This window comes from Dysidea avara, chromosome 10 (assembly GCF_963678975.1).
Source record: "Dysidea avara chromosome 10, odDysAvar1.4, whole genome shotgun sequence".
Lineage (NCBI taxonomy): Eukaryota > Metazoa > Porifera > Demospongiae > Dictyoceratida > Dysideidae > Dysidea > Dysidea avara.
In genome coordinates this window covers 11,351,070-11,366,719 of record NC_089281.1, presented here as the reverse complement: position 1 = coordinate 11,366,719, position 15,650 = coordinate 11,351,070, and the positions used below count along the sequence as shown (strand labels likewise).

The following is a 15,650-nucleotide window of genomic DNA, read 5'->3' as shown; positions in this document are numbered from 1 at the left end:
TTAGCTTGTCATGTGTTTGGAAACAATACGTATGTCTTAGTAATCCTTTCAAGTACTGGCTAATGTTGTCAAATGTTGACAGAGAAATGTTATGTCTTAGTAATCCTTTCAAGTTCTATTAACTGTTGAATGTCCATCTAGTCAGTTAATAGGCACTAGACTAGATTCAGGATTGAGCAATTTTTGGATTTCTTAGGGACTGTCCCTAGTTCACTTCTTGTTGTCTTGACAAGATATGAGTGACAGGAGGTGGTACAAGTGAGAGTTACAATATTAGAAAGCTATCAACTGTTGGTATTTGGCATTTCTTTTTTCAGACTAAACATATTTGAAGTTCTCACTAGTTTTTTCTTGTTGGTCCCCTTTTATTATAGCCATCATTGAAGTGAGTGCATGTCTTTTGTAGTTGTTGTATACATCATCATAAATAAAAAGGGATTGGCAATGATGATGTCACTACAGACAATCCTTGTTACGGGTTTGACTTGTCTCTTGGTTATGAGTTCAGTGGTCGACAGAATTAGCGCTCAGTTTATCCTTCATATCCATCTTCAACCATTGTGGACTTAGTTAATGCTGAAAAAATTCTCATACCTTGTCATTGTCCTTAGTAATAGTGCCACAAAAAATTATTGGTGCCATGCCTAGGCAACCATAATGATGATGTTCAAGACAAACTGGCTCCATACCGCCGTGATTTGATAACACTCACCTGATGTAGTAGTGAAGAGGAAACTGTCAAGATAAATTCACGAAGGACCAAAGTAGAGTTAGTGAGATATGGCCACTCAAAGTCTGGACCCATAACAAGGATTGCCCGTACATAAAACTATTAGTGCGTATTGGGATGATGTCACCGTTACTAATCCCTATTTATCTATGGCATCATCAACGATAACATGAAAATGCTGCGTTGAATACACTATACATTATGATGATGGGTGGATTTTGGTGATTACCTTTATTAGCTACTTTGTATCTCTATGCAGCCAATGTAGTGTCAGAATTAAGTGTGTATATAGATGTACTATGTTAGAGTTAAAGCACCGCCGTGCGTGTGTATGGAAAATACAGCACGAGGAGACATCCCCCAAGTGCTGTATTTTCCATACACACAAGCATAGGCAGTGCGTTAACTGTTATATTATACTTCCTGGTCTTCTGGCTTGTAGCGATTTTCTGTAGTACTTAAACCGCTGCGACTTTCGGTGATCAGGATATCAGTAAGTGTTTAACTAATCTATTTCTAGTTGTAGAACGAACTAATAGGATTAGTTCGGCTAGTTTTAGCGATTTAATGTTACGCACGTGATCAATCGTGCTGTTATAGTTGAGTTGTGTTTAAAAAGCTTTGTGATCAGACGATCAGTAAGTGTTTATACAATCTATTCCTAACCGTAGAACGAAGTCGTAGGATTAGTTTGGCTGGTTTTAGCGATTTACAGTGTGTTGTTTATGTAACATTGCTTAAATAAATTCTCCGCATAACTGTACTGTATTTGCCCAATTAAGCGCAAAACTGTACTGTATGACTCATACAGTACAGTTATGCAGTTGATTAGTGCTGTATGGGCAATACGATACGCAGCATCGCTTTGATCCTCCCACGCAAAGTACAATATATAATATTGTATATATAAATGTACTATATAATATTGTGCATGTGTAATAGCTCTGTAAACGTATAGTTTTTGGTATTATAAAATGAACGGTTGGATGCTTTGTTATGTTAGTAGTGTGAGGGATGTACTATGATGTACTGGGTGATGATGAGCCTGGAGAATTAAGAATAATACACACAAGTATAGTGTTTACATGCTAACCACTTTTCCTTCTATTCTTGAAGGTCACCAGTGATATTCCAGGTACAATAGTTGTTGGTAACTTCATACCAATATAACCAATAGAGAGTTCAGACTTGTCCTCTGACTTTGTTGTCTGTTGTTGTGGAGTAATCATCACTTGTTGTTTGGTTTCTTTTTTTTTTTCAGTGATTAACAGCTTAGTGTTGACTTTTCTGCTGAAGCACAACTCTGATTTATAATCTGTTGTTTGCTGCTCATGTACAGCAGCCGTAACCTCTTTTGTTCCATCTCCCATAGTTGTCTATAAAATAGTATAACTAATATACAATACTAAGCATCTACTTCTGCTGCGTCCTCTACTATTAGATTACAATTATAGCTATTGATACCTTAGTGAATTCACTTCTTTACTGCTGTACTCTCCTCCACCACTGTGCAATACACTATTGGGATAAATGGAATAATGTGTTGTATTTATAGTAAGCAACCCTCTACGGCTTCCTCTATGTGTTAGACTCAATTATTGTGAAAGGTATTGCCAAGGTTATTATTATTTGGCTTCCATTACCACTTACTTATTTGGCTGCTACAGTGGTAATGGCAGCTAAATAATAATAACCTTATAAATGCAATACTTATTTGGCTGCTATTGCCACTATAGCAGCCAAATAATGTTTTCCTGTATTTTACTTTGGCATATTCATCTCCATAATCCTTTTACTCTATTCTAAACATTTATCCTGTACCTTCACTGGAACAAGTTGCCTGAAGTTGCCATAACCAGAACCCTAGCACTACATACATATTGCAAAATCATAGCTTTTAGCCAGTTGGGTGAAGTGGTTAGATTATAGTTTCAATTGATAATATTAGTGTTTTGGCACTCACATATGCCAGCCACTACGTCAGACCCTATACAGAACGTTGTCCATTACACTAACTGATGAAGTGATCACTAATCCTGTATAGGAGACACAGTCAGATAGAGATGATGGGTAAATAATTTAAGAACAATCTTAGCTGAGAATGCAGATAGCTCCAAGTGAGGGAAAATGGTTTGGTATCTTCAACATAGTTGACAGATATGGTCGGTACCTTTGTATGCCAGTATTTGTCGTCGCTACCCTAAGCTTCTCAGTTTTAACAGACTAGTGAGTATACAGTAGTCATTCTATGTCCTCCAGGTGTAAGTGTCTTATTGAAGTTCTCTGAGCAGTATGCCTTTTTGTTAATTCATCCATATGCCTCTGCACTTATGGGATGCATATCACTCTCTGCTTTGATCACTTGAAATCCTTAAATTATCACTGTCTTCATGCTGTTATCCTAGCTTGTTCAGCTTGCACTAAAACTTGTTTAAACTCTTATGGTTCTGTGTTGACCATATCCCTTAATCCCAGCTCTGATATATGATGAGATAAGTTCTAAAGTGATGGTAAAAAGATCACTAGTTACATTCAAATAATGATAAAGAAAGGTTTAATACTTCATAGGAACCTTTAACATTTAGTTAGTCCATGGGCCTCAATTGCTACAAGTAGATCAGCTCTAGTGGTTTCTTAAAATGACAAAACTTCTTTCAATCTGTTGGTTTCTTCACTAGTCATGTAGTCAAGTGTCCTATCATTCACAGTCACTGATTGAAATAGACTGTTCCAGTGTTCCTCAACTCTTAGCATGATGATCTCTGCTGTGTGTTTTACTTTCTTTTGCCGACTGTGTGCCAGCAAGAGCTTATATGCGCCTTCAGCACTTATATGCTCCTGGTGCCAAACATGCAGCAGTCTTAGCACCATCTTAACATATATATATATATGTAAACAAACCTATGATATTGGTTAAGCAGAGTAGCCTAAACAGTATATTATGAAATCCACTATACACTACAAATTCACTGAAGTTAATATGAAAATTCCCAGTGTCAAGTATGCAGAAAACTCATGCATGTTAAGGAAACCTGAAACATAAAAGATATTTCACCTAAGGAGGAGGCGAGAGCCACCTTAGCCATGTCTTTGAGATACACACACAAATGGAAAGAATCAAAGCCACAGTCACCCAGTTCAACTTAAAGACCACTCTGGCTGACCACAGCCCCCCCACGGGTTAACATACCCCAGACCCTATTCCAAGGGAGATCCAAGCCAGATGGATACAATGCAGTAGAAACCTTTCCAAAGTTCTAATAAACTACCAATACATTAACCACTGCAGCCTACAATTGCAGTTATGAAGTTCTGCCTAACATCAAACAACAAGTGTCAGACATCACCGGATCCATAAAAAACGAGCCATTGTAATGAAAATAGGGAAAAGGAAGAGAGCACCAGAAGACAACAAAACACCAGCACAGAACTTAGTATGGGAGAAGATAACTATCTTGAGTTTGTACTGCCAGCATTGTGGGATCCTAAAAATATCCTAAGGATGTGGGAGGACAGACCATTTGATTATGAGAAACAAGATGGCCACTTTGAGTTTATGGTTTGTCGAATGGCAAGATTCAACAGGTCATCTATTAATCAAGCTACCAGTGAAACTGTTAAAGTATTGGTTAAATTGCTGTCAATGGTACCACTTGGTAAATGAGTGATGTATTTATTGTCGCATAAAATGCTTATATGTGCAGCTTTTTATTGCATTCATGCAAAAGTTTACTGTGTTGTTTCTAAGGGCTATTGGTAAAACACGGAATTCCGGAGCGGAATTTAATTTCACCACATGATTCTTATAATCGAGTCTTAGCATGATGCATTGGCAGAGTGTATCTAGCAGTATCTTCATTCTAGCATATAACATCATGTACAGTAAATAATACTGAGATAGACAAGAACCTTGTGAGGGGTGTAACCCATTTAATGTGATGAACCTTCAGCTGATGAGTATTAGTGTATGATCTGTTGGAAAAGGATAGCTTTAGTGTAAAATATTTTGATCATATCATGTTTACATTGTTGAGTGAGTACCCCGGAGGGGCAGCCACTATTGTACACATGTTATCTAATGCTTCTTCATTTTCTTATGCCAATATGGAGCTTTAGTTGCTAGTTGAAATCCTATTCTGTTGCCATCACATTTCTTCATTAGTGATGTTAGGAAAAGGATTGTCAAAGCAAAGTCCAAATTGAATAGGATAAAATCAATCAAGTAATAGAAGACAACATCAGGAAGAGTGCTGAAAATGTTGTCACTTCCCAAGAGGTTTCTACTTTCGTTAAAATGATGTCAACTGAAACTATTGTCAAATGCTACACATCTGCAGACATCAAATCAAGCAGCATATATGATACTCAGCATGAAGACAGTGAGCTCAGAGAACTTTACTGAAATAAAAGATATTCCCACTGCAAATAGTTAAGACAGTTACACCTGAAGGACATGGTCTGATTATCCTCTCTAGTCTGTTAAAACCGGGTTATTATCTTCTGCCTAGTGATGGAAAATACTGGTATACAAAGGCACCAACCATATCTGTCAACTACATTGCCATTTTCCCTCTTTTGGAGCTGTCTATGTTAACAGATTGACAGTATGACTGTGCCTGTCCAACCAAAACGTAATGGGATCAGTTAACATCTCAGGCAAGCTAGTGAACACTAACACTTTAGCTTATAGGCCAATTTGGGAAAAAGATTGGGCAAGCCCAGGACTTCGCTGGGGCATGCAAAATCTCTCAAGTAAAATGGTTAGGGTGTCTCTAGTCTCTGATCTCTGCATTTTGATTGGCTGCACTTGAGAGATGGCTAGCATTATGGTTATTCTTCAAGCAGTATTACTGCGCCCCTCCATCCTGGGATGCCAGGTTGGCTATTCAACACAGAACAAAAATGGGTGGGTGGGGTGGGGTGGGGTGGGGTGGGGTGGGTGGGTGGGCAATTGCAGGATTACTTGCTGAACACTCAAATCACTGTAACCACTGAACACTAGGTGCCAATACCAGTTGCTGCATGGCAAGTGCTACAGCTCATTGTTGTGTGAAACTGCTATCCCATGACATGCAGAGAGGTGGTACAATGCTTCATTAGTACATTCCAGATGGCCCCTTTTCACATGTCTACCCTATGCTCTTCCATGGTGCCTGTTCTGTTAGGGTAAATTGGTATTTTACATTCTTATGGTTGTTATCGTGTGTCACTAGGGTTGGGTGATGTTGAAAATTTCCTTCCACATGTATTGTGGAGCTTATCATCACGATTATTGCAACTATCACAATATTGAAATAAACTATAGCAAGTACACTCAAAAACAGTTTATATTTGCATGGGTGAAATTTATTTACTACCGCAACTGCAAGGAGTTTAGAAAAAGTAGCCTAACTTATAGAGATGCCATGGAGCGCATATAAATCTTGAAGGAGGCATATGTATAGCTAGCAGATAATTTACTAAGGCTTTTAATGTGAGGCCAGAATCTTATCCCACAGTCAAAGTAGTGCTGCATCCAGTACATGTGCCTCACATGTATTCTAATAATCAGTGCATCACTTCACATAGTAGTGCAATTACTTATTACTTATTTTTAATGCGGCAAGTCTGCATTAATGAATGGTTTGTGGGCAAGCTGCTGAGTATATGTACAGCAATTACAACTACAGTGGAACCTCTCTTATCCGGGCGGTCTGGTACATACTACTGTCCGTATCTCAGAAATGTCCGTAACTAAGAATAACATGCTATTATACTAAAGTGACTAACTTAAATACAAGTAATGTTGTTATTGCTATCAGTTAGTGCTATGCAGTTTAGTAGACAGAGGGGAAGTCACTACAGAGCATTCATGGTCACTCCCCTGGGCTGTAAAAATGCATTATCACCTAGCAACCAAGTGGTAGTTATTAGTAGCAAGCCACCAAACAGTTAAACAGCAACCTTTAGGCTCCCTCCTTGTGCTTTTATCTAAACCAAACTTCATTATGGTCAATAAACTACAAGCCACATGACCAATTTGGGCTGTCTGGACAATGGAGGTGCCCGGACAATGGAGGTGCCCGGACAATGGAGGTGCCCGGACAATGGAGGTGCCCGGACAATGGAGGTGCCCGGACAATGGAGGTGCCCGGATAATAGAAGTCCGGATAAGGGAGGTTCCACTGTACAGTACTTAAATGCACATACAATTACACAACATCTACTTATAACTACTTACGTTATCTACTGTGTGTGCTATGACCGTTTATACCGACAACAAGCAGTATTAGTTATTGCCAGCTGTAATATCGCCTTGTTACCATCATACTGGTATATCGCCCAACCCAGGATGGTGTTGGAAACTTGGCATTACAAGACATTAGGCCTGTGACCGGATTTACGAAAAGGGGTCTTCCATACACATCCAATTCTATGAACTTGGAAAATCATATCTCTGTGATCAGTATTGGGCGAGTTACTTTGTAAAAGTAACTAGTTACATATTACATATTACTTGCAACTGAACTATTTAGTTGCAGTTACATATTACCCATAAAATAAAGTAACTATAATAATATTACATATTATATTACTTTGTGTCCACAGCCTTAAGCTATCACGTGTGAAACTACCACGTTATCACATGACATGATTGCATTGTTGGACAATGTGCAAATCTTGGTTATAAGTAAGAAGCTGGTGAATAAGCTTCATTCAGTAGGTTTCGTTACTTCGTTTTGGTTAGGCGTTACTCAGAGGATAACTAACGAGATTAGTAACTTCGTTACCTGTAGTAATAATATTACATAATATTAGATTTGTTACAGTAACTATATTACTTAGGTAACGCGTTACATTTGTAAGTAAAGTAACTTAAGTTATATTACCCGTTTTTATAGCATATTTTGTTATATTACTTAGTTACCATAAAAGTAATAATATTACGTAACGCGTTACTTATGTAATGTGTTATTCCCAACACTGTCTGTGATCAAAAGACATAAAGCCCTGAAATTTTGTCTTTCATCCCTCAAGCTATGCCTATTCTCACTACTCACCAAATTTTAAACTAATAGTCTTTTCCAATCTGAAGTTATGAATTGACGAAGTTGGATGTGTGTGGAAGACCCCTTTTCGCAAATCCAGTCACATATATGACTTGGCCAGTGAAAACTGGATGTGTGGACTTGCCTATAGGTTGTCAATGCCAGGCAAGATGCCAGCCCTTCACTCAGTAAAAAAAAAGCCAAGAGTGATAAGCCAAGAAGATGAGATTGAATTGTAATAAGGATGCTGGTTTATAGAAACTAAGATGGCACCCACTGTACACACCATAATTCACGATGCACACGTGATACCAATACAAAGATCCCACAATCATTACTTACTATACAAAACAATGTGAACACTGTACTGTGCTGTAAGGTAATTGCAAGTACTATACATGTAGTTTTGTGCTTTAGTCTAGTTGGGCTGAGGAACTATAGGTAATTACTCATGCCATGCGTTTCTATAACATCTGTAAAATGTATGTGTAGATACGATCGTCCATAGATAGTAGCTACATGATTACATGGTTCGAGCTGGTCAGCTAGTTGGTCCAGCTAAGGCTTGACCGACTGGACCATCTACTCTGGGCCATGAAGTTTAAAAGTAGGCAAATTTAATGTGCTTATATCTCCCATTTCACAGCCCCAGTCAGATATCGTGGACTCCAGTGACTAATAGTCACCAATTCACCATTTACTCTCTATAGAAAGTTGTATAATCATGTGTGAGAGAAACATTTTGGGGTATACATGCCTACATGTTAGTATCTGCAAGTAGATACTATCAAGCAGTGTAATTGATTGCATTTAATTGAGCCCAGTATATCACAGCTACTTTTTAGGATTAAAGTATTCACCACTCAGTGCTGAAATGTCCACAAGTCGCCCAAATGTACAGTAACCCCACCCTTGAAAATGTGTAAGGCCAAAAATGTCAGTCCATTGCTTAGACACTACCATTAAATGAGTAAAGCAAACGTGTTAACATTTTAAACACACTTTCTTACATTGTAAGGCTCACACATAACCACAACTGTTACTCCCTAACAACCACTACTCCCTAGCAACCACCAAAGGTTTCAACATTTAGCCACCTAAACTTTGTTCCACACTAGAAGGCAACAATATCTACCCCGGGGGAATGTAGACGAATATGAATAGGGGTGCAAGCCCCAGTCATTGGTAGAAATTTGGAGATAAAATTAGTTTTCGATTCCATTTCAAAGTTGTTCATTTTGGGTGAATTGTACTATATAAACCATTATCATGATTGTATAACATACATACTTGCACATTTGGTTGAATAAGATAATAAAGTTATTGTGTGAGTAGTGTGTGTGTGTGTGGCAGTATTGTAAGGTATATCTTCTATGATGATCCTGTTGAAGGTGTTTTCACCAGTGATATCCCATGTACAATAGTTGTTGGTAACTTCACACCAATATGACCAATAGACAGTTCAGACTTGTCCTCTGATTTTGTTGTCTGTTGCTGTGGAGTAATCATCACTTGTTGTTTAGTTTCTTCATCAACTAGTGATTTCACACCAATCTTACAGAGTTGTGATCTTTCCTCTACTACCTGGTGATGTCTACTAACTACTAATTCTTGTTTGATATCTTCATCATTAGATAATGTTACACTAATCCTACTGATACACAACTCTGGTTTGTCCTCTCTTGTTTGCTGCTGGTGTGGAGTAATTGCAACATCTTGTGGCTCATCTCCCATTTTGTGTTAATGTACTGTAGTGCAATATGTGTAACAAATATACAATACCAATCCTTGATCTAATTCTACTACTTGTACTACTTCCATTATCTACCTTTCTAGTTGGATTGCCTATTACCTTAGTAAATTCAGTTCACACATTCTTTGCCGCTCTGCAACCACCATACATACAACACACTGGAGTTAGGAGGTATTTAGGTATTAGTAGTTACTAAAAGTATTTTTCAGATGCCTATGTTGGCTTTCAAAATAGCTTACAAGCATGGAAGGTGCCTTCCACAGTTTCCTGTGGTTGTAACTAATCACTGGACTGGACTTACTGGACTGATATACTTTTAATTTTTACACATACTAAGATTGGATTTATTGAGCCTTGCTAACTATGGGCCTTCAGGAGACCTTCAGCCCACTACTAAATGATGAATATAGAGCAATGCAATAAGCAGAAACTAACTTCTATCAATTTCATAACTATTTATTATGCTCTGTTCCACTTATAAGTCTTAATACTCCTTACCGTTATGCTACAGGGAATGTGATAACAATAGTTAAACCAGCGATTAAGTATTTGGCATTTTAGTATTATTTTTTTCTGCTGAAACACAACTCTGATTTATTTTCTGTTGTTTGCTGTTTTTGTACAGCAGTCATAAGCTCTTTTGTACCATCTCCTATTGTAGTAATATAGAAAGCAAAACTTATAGAAACACAGCAATATTACTATTACTCACTAAATTTTAATCTATTGAACTATTTTCCTAGTAGCTATATAGTTACTGTACATATTTGATACCTGAATGAATCCCGTTCAGCTACTTGTCATAGGTAATGTACTGTATATTTAGCTGATAGTGTCCTAGGACAATTTATCTCACCTAATTTCCTTCCAATTATTACACCACAACTGTAGGTTTTTTTCTGCCATCATGATAGTTCTTACATGTGCATTCTTCCCGTTTCAGCTACATGTTTCTGACTCCCTGTATTCACAGGCTTTAAGTCTCCTCACAGGTCCCTAGTGGGATAGCATTCCAGAATGTGCAAGCTGGCCTATGCGACTAGTATATGTGACCACATTTATTAGAATTGCATCATACAAACGTACTACTATCTTAGTATTGCAACGTCTATGTAGCACATTCCAGTAGTCCAGTCCAGTGATCCAGTCCCTTCCCAACTGAAATGTGTGCCTACTGAAATGCCTACTGAAATGCCTACAGCAAGCGGGTGTAACTAATCACTGGACTGGACTGACATTTTTTGTTTTGTTTTTATGCATGCTAAGGTTGGATTTATTGAGTGTCACTAGCTAAGGGCTTTCAGGGGACCTTCAGCCTGCTGAGCTGAGCAGTGGAATAAGTGAAAACTCTCTTCTAAGGATTTCATTATTCATTATGTTCTACAACACTATACAGTCCTTACTATTGTGCTGCAAGGAATGGTTATCCAAAACTCAACCAACTTACCAATGATATCTGTGAATAAAACAGAGTGATACAGACCATCTGAGACACAAGCCGGAGAAAATAAACAATAACAGACATCAGAGTCTGAGACAAGTGAAGCTATTGGAATATCACTGGTGAATACTTAATATGGTGAACAGACAACTACTTCCAGGTAGGTGGTTAGATGTTATGATAGTGGTAAGAACTCCTCCCACAATAGTACCTAGATAATACTACTTGCAGCAGAGAATTTTCATTCATATGTGTGTTGTGCTGTCGAGGAGACTGATAAACTCTTATATAGTTTTGTAATAGTTATTAGACCTGATGTAATGTTTATGCTTAGAAGTCTGACGTGTGTGTAATAGTTTTAGGTTGTGTATTAATGAAGTATAAATGTTAGTGTGCGGTGTTAATCGAGGTGATAATAGCAGAAGATAGGTGCAGCTTTCTGTCTAATAACTGAGAATCAATCATCATTACTATCCAGCCAGTCTTCTTCCTCACATGTACCACTACCTTGATAATGTACACATTGACTTAGTATCATTATACATGTGCTGTTTCTTATCCGAGAAATAGAATGATTTGGTAGAGAAGGCACCAAGGAGGCATTTCTGAAAAATAACAATTTGAAATTTCTATAGGAAAACTAATATATCACCAATACCATAGCTAATACAATAGTCTTGGGACATGTTACACTCAAAACAAGTGTGTTGAAGAAAGTGCAACAACCAATGTGCCTAACAAAAGTATTGAAAAAAAGAATTGTAAAAAAAAGCAAATAAAAGAAAACACCAGTCCAGTGGTACAGTCCAGTGTGTTTGTACCTTCCCATTCTAGTTGATGCTCTATTTGTTAAGCCACTGGATACCTGTTGCTGTATGTATGAGTGTGAAGTGGGATTTCAGGATAAGAACATTTTCTAAACATCTAGAGGGGTAAACTTTGCTGTAGAGTGGTCATTCAAAAAGTGGGCATGGTCCATATTTGAAAATGCAGCGAACTGTTTGTGAATATGTGTAACGCATCCTTAAACCAATGTTTCTCAACTCATAGGAAGGCAAGGGTGACGAATAGCTTTTGAGTGCTGTAGGATGTGAAACTAAAGGGAAAGTGGCAGTAATGTTCCCACATCAAGGCCACAGTACATTTTTACCATAGCCAGCAAATAAAATTTAGTGAAACAAGATATGCTAATGGTGCAGTGTCTTGTAGTTTGTAATTACAGCTGTCATTCCTGCCAATATAGTAGCTTATATGTGACTGGATTTGCAAAAAGGGGTCTTCCACACACATCCAATTCTATGAACTCAGAAGACCATAACCCAGTGCTCAAAAAACATATTGACCTGAAACTTTATCCGTCCACCAAGCCATGTTGGTGCTCACTACAAACCAAATTTCAAGTCCATAGCCCTTTTAAATCTGAAGTAATGAATTGTCAAAGTTGGTATATTGGATGTGTGTGGAAGACCCCTTTTCGCAAATCCGGTCACATATCTGAGTGACACAGGTGAAGTAAGTCAAGCAAAAGAATGCTCACAGTGATTACCATAGTCAGTAGTGCAATGGTTTTCCATGTTGAAAATAGTTGTAGCCATAGTGTTCTTTTATGGTTCATGTGGAATATTTGTAGCACCAAGAGTTTATGATATAAAATAGTGTCACTACTTGATAGCACTTCATGGTCTTCACATATTATTGAGTATCCTGACATATCATTCTCTACACAGAGCATGAAGGACATCAAGAATCAGGTGTTGGACTTGGTGGAGTCTTCTGATAATGTGGGGTGGGTGGGGCTCATTTTGATTATGTTATATCATCTGTTCTGCACAGTGTGAAGACACAAGCCATAAAGTTTCTGGAGACGTTGATATTACTGCAGACAAAGAAGGACTCAGTTAGTTTATAATTGGTATGGCTTTACCTATTGTTGTTTGTGTTCACACTAAAGGAACAGCTATTGGATAAGGGTCCTGAAATTGAAATATCTTTGGACAGTGTAAGTAACTAAGTGTACTTGTCTCTGTCTGTCTGTCTGTTTGTCTAGTGTGTACATATATCTGTACACGTCAGTGGTACCTGTTGTTATTATGTATTTCTACAGATTCCACCAACTGAGTAGAATATTATGAAAATCATATACTACGGTAGTACTGCATATTAGCAAGAGTTCATTATGAACTCTTGATATTAGGGATCATGAAGTGTTGAGCTTTTCCAGCCAACCTTAAAACCAGCCTCAATTTCCCTTCATGACAGCTTAGCAGCATTGGTTAGGCACTGCCAAGACCAAAAGTGACTTAGACCAACCCCAAAAAATTTCTTTGGAATTTTCTATGTAACAGAATTTTAAACTGACTGACTAACTAACTCATCAAGCATAACTTGAATGGCCTGGCCTGCATAACTCAACAAGCATAACTAATTCATTCACCCGTATTTTCCCTTAAGCGACTGGACTGATTGCAGAGACGTTTCTCGTACTGTTCTTTGTTTGTAATGCTGTAATGGGCAAAGCATAGCTGAAAAGAAAATGTAATGGCCACCTTTCTGTTACGTAATTGATTATTGGGGCACATGTTCTGACACAAAATTACTTTATGGCATTCCTGGCACCATTCTTTGTTTTAATGTGGTAAGTATGCATGCACCACTGGCTGAGGCATGAAACTAGCTATAATTTCTAACTATAATAATATTATACAACTTGATACAGCTAATTAATGTTGTGCAATCGTGTATGCATGCAAGTGCAGCTATAGCCAGCTAATTCCCTAAAGTCTAACGTTTTTGAGTGGCTTTCAAGCATTACATTATGTAGAGGGTACTGAATCTACAAGCTGTTGATGATGGATTGCAGTAAGATTGAATATCTACTGTATCAAGGAACTAATCATGCACCGTGTATAAAATATACATGTACATCTTAACCTTGTCAGTGTGACATTGGCAAGGAGATCAATCTCATAATCAATGCAACACCACTTTCCAATCAGCACATGATCCCCCAGATCACAGCAAATTTCAGCTAGAATATTCAATAACAATGTACATTAGTGTATGCTAGCTATCACGATCACTAAGTTGCAATGTCACCTTTGCAGATGGTAGCAATTTCTTTAATTTATTATTAATAATGTGTAGGTATAGTAACAGGGATTGGTGCAATTCATTAAACTTGATTAATAAGTACATTAACAATGACCCTTTGAGTTTCTCATAAAGTGAAATGTTTATATACATAGGTGATCTTTGAAAGTAATGGAGACCTGCAAGGGGGCATTGACTTCCTTCGTAGAAGCTGCCGAGCCCGACAAACTGCCTGAAAGTTACATGCTCCACATCACAGTGAATGCACAGAAGGTGTGATGACAGTGTTGAGCCATTTGAATCTAAAGCCCCAGGGATTTCCCACAATGCCCAGAAAAGACCAAGTGACTCATCAGTACCAAGGGTAAGTTATCATGGATTAATTTATAGTGGCTATATTTACTGTAAATCAGGAAAATTTTGCAATTTTTGTTTCTGGCTGTATCAATGGAAATAAACAATGAATTATTTTTAACTATATGAATAATTGTGCATACAAATATTAACGTTAGTTATGCCGTCAAAATTTTTCGTCAATTATGCCAGTGACAAAAATATGTTGCATTGAAATTTTAATAGTCAAAAATTTTGTATGCCAAAATTTTCCTGATTTACGATAGTTTGGCATCACCTAAACTTTCTATTTTCACTTTCTTGCAGCAAACTTAAGATGCTCTATAAGATCTGTACATTTGGACACCATATTGTCAAAATGCATCACAATGAAGAAGACTAACCCCTGTACAATCTATTTAAAGCCATTGGTGTGGGTTTTCAAAGATTCAAAAAACCTTCAAAACTCACCTTAAAGAATGGAAGAACCATAGTAGAATGTGTCCGGGACATAAGTTTATTGCATGTGTTTGCATATAAATTGTTACACAGTCTTCTTTCAGGATATTGTACAAGGACCAATGTGGTATACATGTGTAACCATGTTGCTGCAATAGCCAACAATATACGTACATAGATCAGTGTAGGAACATAAATATGTTCATGAATAGTTTGCAGTGTAAGGTATACATACCAGTGTAATAGAGTGTTGTATATGTATCTGTATCTTATCTGTATCTTCGGCTTCTACATTTAAATTATTGTCTGTATACAGTTTCTGATAGCATTTTTTTGATAATTGTTGACTTGCATATTTGGCCACTAAGTATGCTATTGTGTGTCCTGGTGAACTGAGTGCACTGTTTACACTCTTCAGTCAGTAAAGGAGTCAAGTGAGTGCAAGTATATAAAGGGGGAGGGTATTCCCCCATATACTCTTGATGCAAGTGTAAGGCTTACAAGCTACCATGTAGCAGAAAATTTTCAAAGGATTTTACAGTATTTTCAGATGTTTTAAAGTGATCATTCTTCAGAATTATTAAATTGCCAGTCCTTAAGACCTGCTGTTCTTGCATTCCTAATTTGATTGCAACGTTGCTTTCACGTGAACTGTTATATTTTGGGGTGGAAATGTACTCACAACACTATTGTTAATATAGTGATTGTGATTGTTAAACAGTATTAGTCAATTAATGTCATCTCATATTCCTTTCTGAAGAAATACACGAGCTGGTAAAGCTGCATGCTGATAAGAATTTGCTCCCCTTGAAACTT

The 15,650-nt window shown here is 37.5% G+C and overlaps 1 protein-coding gene across 3 annotated transcripts in view; it reads left to right on the top strand.

Moving 5' to 3' along the window:
- Window positions 1-15,219, top strand: part of LOC136268408 (symplekin-like) — a 31,961-nt gene extending 16,742 nt beyond the window's left edge. For 2 of the 3 annotated variants that reach the window (XM_066063741.1, XM_066063743.1), the window contains 5 exons: window positions 12,680-12,738; window positions 12,786-12,849; window positions 12,904-12,951; window positions 14,198-14,406; window positions 14,703-15,219. In XM_066063741.1, coding sequence (XP_065919813.1) covers window positions 12,680-12,738; window positions 12,786-12,849; window positions 12,904-12,951; window positions 14,198-14,278 — 252 coding nt within the window. In that variant the 3' untranslated portion in view covers window positions 14,279-14,406; window positions 14,703-15,219. Of the gene's footprint in view, window positions 1-12,679; window positions 12,739-12,785; window positions 12,850-12,903; window positions 12,952-14,197; window positions 14,407-14,702 lie in introns of those variants that run through there. The other variant, XM_066063742.1, reaches the window with a different exon arrangement.
- The last annotated feature ends 431 nt before the right edge of the window (window positions 15,220-15,650 follow it).